Source organism: Gopherus evgoodei, unplaced genomic scaffold (assembly GCF_007399415.2).
Source record: "Gopherus evgoodei ecotype Sinaloan lineage unplaced genomic scaffold, rGopEvg1_v1.p scaffold_57_arrow_ctg1, whole genome shotgun sequence".
In the NCBI taxonomy this organism is placed as follows: Eukaryota; Metazoa; Chordata; order Testudines; family Testudinidae; genus Gopherus; species Gopherus evgoodei.
Window position 1 is genome coordinate 407,767 of NW_022060078.1, and position 8,281 is coordinate 416,047.

The following is an 8,281-nucleotide window of genomic DNA, read 5'->3' on the forward strand; positions in this document are numbered from 1 at the left end:
ATGAGGGCTGTGATTCACCCGGTCATTACGCCCTCTCAGTTTAACAGCACCCGGCAGCAGATGGAAACTGGCTTCAGGGTGGAGAGGAGGCTGTCACTCAGGAACCCCTGGGTCCAATGACCCCAGATTTGGATCTCCAATGCTGTCCTGCATCCCCCGTGAGCCACACCAAATTTAAAGCAAGCCAAGTAATGATTCGGCTTCTAGCGCGTGTGGAAACCCACTAGCTTGTTTCCGGCCCGGGTGCAGCCGCAGTGTTAAAGAGCAAAGGGACGTTTTCTTTAATATCTTTCTCGGTATGGGTCCCCTGAAGATTTTGTGGGTGCCACATACTCCGTTGGCTAAAACTCAACACACCAAGGTCATTTTGGTCTGCAGCACGTCAGTCATTCCTTTTCTCTCGCTCTGAGCAAAAAACAACAGCATGGAAACTTTTTGAAAAGCGGCTCTTTTGGGGCAGGCGATATCTCCGGCATCCGAGGCTCAAATGCTCCCAAATCAGGGTCACTAAACCCTCCTCCACACCCTCCTGAGGGGCACCACATTTCAAAGGGCTCCGCCAAAGCTGGTGGATTTCAGAGGCCTTGGGACCAGGTGGCCTTTAACCAGAAGTCCCTGATGCAATCTGAATTACCACGTGGGAGGTGGCTGCTGGGAACAGACATGCCTGGGCGGCTGCCCCTGGACCTGTTCCCAGCTGGGTGTGCTGGGCGGGGGCCTGGGCTCCCTGCCCCTGAGCTGGGATAAAAGGGGGGCCCCTGAGCGGCTGCTCCAACACTCGGCCACCATGAAGCCACTCCTGCTCCTCGGGCTCCCGCTTCTCCTCGTGCTGCTGGCCGTGATGCCCCCCGGCTGCCAGGGCATCATCATTCCCCGGTGCCGGCTGGTGCGGATCTTCCGGCAGCAAAGTCTGGAGGGCTTCGTCGGCAGAAAAGTGGCTGATTGTGTGTAGCTGCCCCCATCTACCCACCACTCCCAGGGCCGGCTCCCCCCAGGGCTCCCACGTCCAGCTCCTCCCAAAGAATTAAAGGGCCGACACTTGCTCCCAGCCAGCTCTTAGGGGGGACCCAGCGTGCAGTCCCCCTGCCCTGGGGCCCCCCTCTGCTATACAGGAGATGGAGGCCACCCGGTGTGGCCCAGAGGCCAGGGCGTTCTCCCTCCCACATCCATTCAGAATCCCTTTTCCGTGGCAGGCATGTGGAGGGGGGGGGAAGACCCTAGATTTTCAACATGCCAGCTGCATGCTCTAACCACTAGGCACAAGGTTGCCCCTGGCATCAGCACTCCCGGCCCAGTATAGAGCTGGGGAGGTGGATTGAGGGCAGGGGGCCCAGGGGAGTTAGGCACCTCCAAGGCTAGGCAGCCGCTGAGTGGTGGGTTGTGGATTGAGCCCCAGGGACCCGGCCAGGAAGGGTCCCCCCCCTCACCCTGCCTCTCCCTGCACACAGGGGTCTGCCTGGCAAAGCACGAGAGCAGTTACAACACCAGGGCCATCAACCGCAACAAGAATGGCAGCTCAGACTACGGGATCTTCCAGATCAACAGCAAGTACTGGTGCTACGACGGGCGGACACCGGGGGCCAGCAACGGCTGCCGCATCCACTGCAGAAGTAAGAGGGGCAGGGAAGGGGGGCAGGGACCCACCCGACACAGCCATGCCACCCCCTCCACCACTCACTCTCCATCCATCCAGCTGTCCGTCCTCCCCTCTGGCTCCTCCACCCATCCATCCACCCACCTGTCCATCCGTGTGTGTCCAGGCCTCACGCCTCATGTCCCTCCATCTGTCCATCCATCCATCCATGGATCTACCCCCCCGCCTCTCCATCCATCCAGCCATCCATCCTCCCTTCTGGCCCCTCCATCTATCCATCCCCCCACCCCTCCATCCGTGCGTGTCCGCGCCTCATGTCCCTCCATCTGGCCATCCACCCACCCACCTCTCCATCCATCCTCCCGCCCCACACACCTCCCTCAGTCCCCACACCCTCCCCATGCCCCCTGGCTCACCCCACCCCTCTCTCTTCCCCCCAGAGTTCCTGGATGACAATATCACGGATGACATCAAATGCGCTAAGCTCATCGCACGGCAGGCGCGTGGCCTCACGCCCTGGTGAGTTTCACTGGTACTGGGGGGGTGGGAAGTGTAGGGCAGGAAGAGGAAATGGCCCAGGTGGTCCCAGGAGGGAAGCAGCAGGTGGAGAGAGCTGGGCGTAGAACCCAGGAGTCCTGGTTCTATACCTGGCTCTAACCACTAGACCCCATTCCCCTCTTGTAGCCAGGGAAAGAACCCAGGAGTCCTGGCTCCCAGCCCCTCCCACTCTAACCACTAGATCCCACTACCCTTCCAGAGCTGGTGAAAGAACCCAGGAGTCCTGGCTCCCAGCTCCCCCTGCTCTAACCACTAGACCCCACTCCCCTCCCAGAGCCAGTGAAAGAACCCAGGAGTCCTGGCTCCCAGCTCCCCCTGCTCTAACCACTAGACCCCACTCCTCTCTCAGAGCTCAGGAGAGAACCCAGGAGTCCTGGGTCCCAGCTCTGTCTCCCTCTGACCACTAGACCCCAATCACCTCCCGGCCCCCCCGACACTGATAGAGTGTAGGGTCCCATGCCACCCACCCCTCTCTGCCACGCCTGCCCTCTCCACCAGGGCCAGATGCACCATGTCCAGCTGGCCACTGGCAGGGCCAGAGCACCAGCCCGCTGGCCCCTTCTCCTCCTGACTCACTCTCTGCTCTTCTCTGGCAGGGTTGCGTGGAGGAAACATTGCAGGGGAAAGAATTTGCGGCCGTTCGTCAGGGGATGCTAGAGCCCAGAGACAGTCGCACTGACAGCTGGAGGTGGGGCATAGGATGGAGGGGTAGACAGAGGGGTGCAGATGGTGCTAAAGGGGCTTGAGAGGCTGGCTAGATATTGGGGGGACAGCTAAGTATAGGGATTAATGGCAGCTTGAGGGAGAAGGGGCCAGAGGGGCAGGGAAGGGGGCCAGGGAGCTGGCAAGGGGCTGAGCATGGCAGGGGGGCCAGCAGACCACAGCCAGCGAGGCCCACGTGGGAATGGACGGCCATTGGCGCAAGGGGGCTGAACAGCAAAGGCCTGGCAGTGGTCTCAGGCCCCATGTCGCAGAAGCTGCCCTAGAGGCCTCATTGACTCCAGCCTGGTCTTGGCCTCACAGGGGCTGCGCCCCCAAAGCGCCCAGATGTGGGGGGCTGCGACCCTCTCCCCTGTCCCCAATAAACACTGAACTGCTGCACCAAGAGCGACTCGTCCTTGTTTGGTGGGCAGGGGCCTCGTGTCTGGGGGAGGAGCATTTGAATCATTGTGTCGGGGCTGGGAGCCAGGACGCCTGGGTTCTATCCCCAGCACTGGGAGGGGAGGGGAGTGGGAGCTAGTGGTTGAAGCGGGGGGGGAGCTGGGAGCCAGGACGCCTGGGTTCTCTCCCCAGCACTGGGAGAGGAGTGGTGTCTAGTGGTTAGAGCTGGAGGGATGGGAGCCTGGACTCCTGGGTTCTTTCCCCGGCTCTGGGAGGGGAGAGGGGTCTAGTGGTTAGAGCAGGGTGGGGCTGGGAGCCATGACTCCTGGGTTCTCTCCGCACCTCTTGGCCGGTAGTGGGGTCTATAATCCCCGCCAATCACACTGCAGATCAGCGAAGCGAGGAGGCTGATAATAACTAGGGACGCCCAGCCCAGCCAGGGATGGCCGCAGTTTCATGGCACCAGCCCGCGCTCCATGGGACTCGGGGACCTGGCCCCAAAACAGAGTTAAAGGCCACATTCGGGAAAGCGCCCGGGAACCTTTCACAGCCCTAGAGGGCAGCGCCCCTTGCTGAGGCTCTGCCAGAGAGTTACAGGGTCTGGGCCATGCCCCGGCCTGTAACCTCTCTCCTGGGAGGTGTCTTGTAAGGCCTCGTATGTGACCTGGGGCTGCGCTGGTCCCGAAAATCCCTGCATGGGGCATGTCCGGGTTGGGTTCAGTGAGTCTGAGATGTGGGCTGGAAACAGGGTCTCACATGGAAACCCAGCCTGCCCTAGACATGGAGTGTGGATTTACCCGGCCGATCGGCTGGATGCCTGGCAGAGAGAAAGAAACGTACATTCACAGGGAGTGAAACGGGGAGCAGGATGGGGGGACAATGTCCAGCCCGCAGGAATCCTTCCCCACTCTTGAAGCAGAGACAAGAGACTTGGGGGAACATATGGGGAACAAACTCCCCTGTGTGATGGCTGTAGGGGCCGGCACCCTCTGGGCCTGTTGGGTCCCCTCACCTAGAGGGCTGGTGATGCAGGGAACGTGATGTAAGACAGGGAACTGCTTGGGCAAAGAGACAGACGGTGGGAATGACGCGGCTCCAACCGCGCTGCTTACAATCAGCAAAGCAAAACAAAGAGGGACCGACACGGCTCCCACAACACCGCGTTTGACAATCGGTAAAGCTGGACATGGTGGGACAGATGCAGCTACAACAACGCTGCAGACAAGAATCGGCAAAGACAGACAGGATGGGACCAACCCAGCTCCAACAGCAATCGGCAAAGCTAGACAAGGTGAGACTGATGTGGCTCCGACACCACGTACAACAATTGGCAAAGATAGACTAGGGGGACAGAGGCAGCTCCAACAATGTCTCCTAATTCCGCAAAGTACCGTGCGACAATGCCATGTCAGTCACTAGATAACCCTGATTCGGATCGGGACCCACCCGTCCATCCATCCTTCCACCCACACATAGACTCATAGACTCTAGGACTGGAAGGGACCTCGAGAGGTCATCGAGTTCAGTCCCCTGCCCTCATGGCAGGACCAAATACTGTCTAGACCATCCCTAATAGACATTTATCTAACCTACTCTTAAATATCTCCAGAGATGGAGATTCCACAACTTCCCTAGGCAATCTATTCCAGAGTTTAACTACCCTGACAGTTAGGAACTTTTTCCTAATGTCCAGCCTAAATCTCCCTTGCTGCAGTTTAAGCCCATTGCTTCTTGTTCTATCATTGGAGGCTAAGGTGAACAAGTTTTCTCCCTCCTCCTGATGACACCCTTTTAGATACCTGAAAACTGCTATCATGTCCCCTCTCAGTCTTCTCTTTTCCAAACTAAACAAACCCAATTCCTTCAGCCTTCCTCATAGGTCATGTTCTCAAGACCTTTAATCATTCTCGTTGCTCTTCTCTGGACCCTCTCCAATTTCTCCACATCTTTCTTGAAATGCGGTGCCCAGAACTGGACACAATACTCCAGTTGAGGCCTGACCAGCGCAGAGTAAAGCGGAAGAATGACTTCTCGTTCCTTGTTTACAACACACCTGTTAATGCATCCCAGAATCACATTTGCTTTTTTTGCAACAGTATCACAGTGTTGACTCATATTAAGCTTGTGGTCCACTATGACCCCTAGACCTCTTTCTGCCATACTGCTTCCTAGACAGTCTCCTCCCATTCTGTATGTGTGAAACTGATTGTTCCTTCCTAAGTGGAGCACTTTGCATTTATCTTTATTGAACTTCATCCTGTTTACCTCAGACCATTTCTCCAATTTGTTCAGATCATTTTGAATTTTGACCCTGTCCTCCAAAGCAGTTGCAATCCCTCCCAGTTTGGTATCATCTGCAAACTTAACAAGCGTACTTTCTATGCCAACATCTAAATCGTTGATGAAGATATTGAACAGAGCCGGTCCCAAAACAGACCCCTGGGGAACCCCACTTGTTATACCTTTCCAGCAGGATTGGGAGCCATTAATAACTACTCTCTGAGTATGGTTATCCAGCCAGTTATGCACCCACCTTATAGTAGCCCCATCTAAATTGTACTTTCCTAGTTTATCTATAAGAATATCATGCGAGACCGCATCAAATGCCTTACTAAAGTCTAGGTATATCACATCCACCGCTTCTCCCTTATCCACAAGGCTCGTTATCCTATCCAAGAATGCTATCAGATTAGTTTGACACGATTTGTTCTTTACAAATCCATGCTGGCTATTCCCTATCACCTTACCACCTTCCAAGTGTTTGCAGATGATTTCTTTAATTACTTGCTCCATTATCTTCCTTGGCACAGAAGTTGAACTAACTGGTCTGTAGTTTCCTGGGTTGTTTTTATTTCCCTTGTTATAGATGGGCACTATATTTGCCCTTTTCCAGTCTTCTGGAATCTCCCCCGTCTCCCATGATTTCCCAAAGATAAAATCTATCCATCCACCCACTCACTCGTCCAGCCAGCCAGCCAGACTTCCACACATCCATCCATCCATCCACCTATCCCTCCCCTCTATCCTTCCACCCACACATCCATCCATTCATTCTCAGCCACCTATCCATCCATCCTTCCGTCCACCCACCCATCCACGCATCCTTCCTTCCACCTGGTGCCGCCAGGGGATGGAATCAGGACATGCCTGGTAAGTAACAGCTGCAGCCTTCCCCCACAACTGGGTCTCTTGCCCCTGCTGGGCCCAGGGCACTTACCAGATACTGGGGAGTAGAGGTAGCCCAGATGGGGGAGAGACTCTGAGACGCCTGCTCATGTGCCTCAGTTTCCCCTGCCTCCCAGTAGCCTGGAGCAGGAGAGCCGCCCCCTGAGAGACAGGGCTGGGATTCACAACAGCCTGTGCCCAGGAAGCACTAGGTTGTTCACCGAAGCCTGTGGGGTAGGATCAGTCCCACAGGAGAAGGGGTGGGATGCAGTGTCCTCGCCGAGCTGTGGGAGGCACAGTAGAGAACATATGGCAGTTAAATAGTTTAATCACTCAGGGGCCTCTACTGGGTTTTCCTCCAGACGCACACGCACCCCCCCGCACACACTAATAGCCCGCGGCACCACAGCCAGCCGTGGCCATGGCCAGGGATCTCAGAAGGGCAGGAGCCCCTGGCTGTGCAGGGTGAGGTGGCCGCCCAGGCCAGAGGCCAGCTGGTCATAGCTGTGCTCCGAAAGCACCAGGGGCAGTGTGCGGTAGATGAACTCCCCGTCGAAGAAGTATGTGTAGAGGACGGCCGTGGCCACGAGGGAGCCAGCGAGGAGCTGCAGCCAGATGCAGAGGGAGGCCAGCGTCCTGTGGGGAAAGAGCGATCAGAGCGACTGCGGAACTCCCCACCACTGGATCTCAGTGGGGCTCCAAACAGGAACTGGATGTTGATGTGATGTTCCTGGGTTTTAAGGTCACAAGGGGCCATTTGGATCTCACCACGTATCCCTGGCTGGAGATCCCACCCCCACCCTCAGCTAGTTTTGTACCCAGCCCCATGACGTGTGGCCAAGCTGCAGTGTCGCTTTCAGACTGACACACCCAATGGGATGGAAACCTCGGACCAGAACCCCAGTGGGTGTCAATCTCTGGAGTCGTCAGCAGGCAGACACCGAAGAGCCGGAGCTGGGGATCCGGCTCCAGAGCTGTGGAGGGTATCAAAACCCTCCTGATGCAGGGCAGAAGCCAACCTCAAACCAATGAGGGTGAGGTAGCATGGGCCCTGATGGGCGGGTTATTCCAGCACCGCCCACTAGGGGGTGTCTTGCACCTCTGTTGGAGACGGGATACCGGGCTAGATGGGCTGATTCCTTTTAGCCATATCCCTGTGGACTTGCTGATTAACGGCTGCCAATGGGGAAAAAGCCCTGGCATAATTCCAGCAGGGAGTAAATACATTAAATAAATAATCAACAATTAGGGAAATGATTGCACCAGTAATACACCAAGAAATAAAAACTCAGCCATGGACTGAAGAAAGAAAGAAAGAAAGAAAGAAAGAAAGAAAGAAAGAAAGAAAGAAAGAAAGAAAGAAAGAAAGAAAGAAAGAGTGATGCAGTCCGGCCACTGTATCGTGCATTAACTGATAGCAAGAACCCAGGTGTCCTGACCCCCCGAGATGCGAACGCTCCGCTCACCACAGCCAGTAGGTGATGCCGCGTCTCTTCGCCACTAGTCGAGTCTCCTGCAGAATAGCCCCCAGTGGGAAGTTTTATTAGCGTTTGTATTGCAGCAGGGCCTTGACCTCCGCGGAGATCCGGGCCCCCCATTGCATGCTGGGCGCTGCAGAGAAATTGATCAAGATCGATGCCCCATTGCGCCAGGTGCTGCCCAGACCCCGACCGAGATCAGGGCCCCCTCATCGTGCCGGGCGCTGCCCAGACCCCGACCGAGATCAGGGCCCCCCATCATGCCGGGCACTGCCCAGACCCAGAATGAGAGACAGTCCCTGCCCCTAAAAGCTCACAGTCTAAACAGACAAGACCAACAACGGAAGGTTTTTCTCTCTCCATTTACACAGTTGAGACCCAAGTT

General features: G+C 56.3%; 1 protein-coding gene across 1 annotated transcript; it reads left to right on the forward strand.

Moving 5' to 3' along the window:
• The first annotated feature begins 787 nt into the window (after nucleotides 1-787).
• LOC115643309 (lysozyme C-like) lies at nucleotides 788-2,809 on the forward strand. Its single transcript, XM_030547188.1, has 4 exons — nucleotides 788-944; nucleotides 1,449-1,610; nucleotides 2,035-2,113; nucleotides 2,749-2,809. The coding sequence occupies exons 1-4, from the start codon at nucleotides 788-790 to the stop codon at nucleotides 2,807-2,809; spliced, it is 459 nt and encodes a 152-aa protein (XP_030403048.1).
• Nucleotides 2,810-8,281: the final 5,472 nt, after the last annotated feature.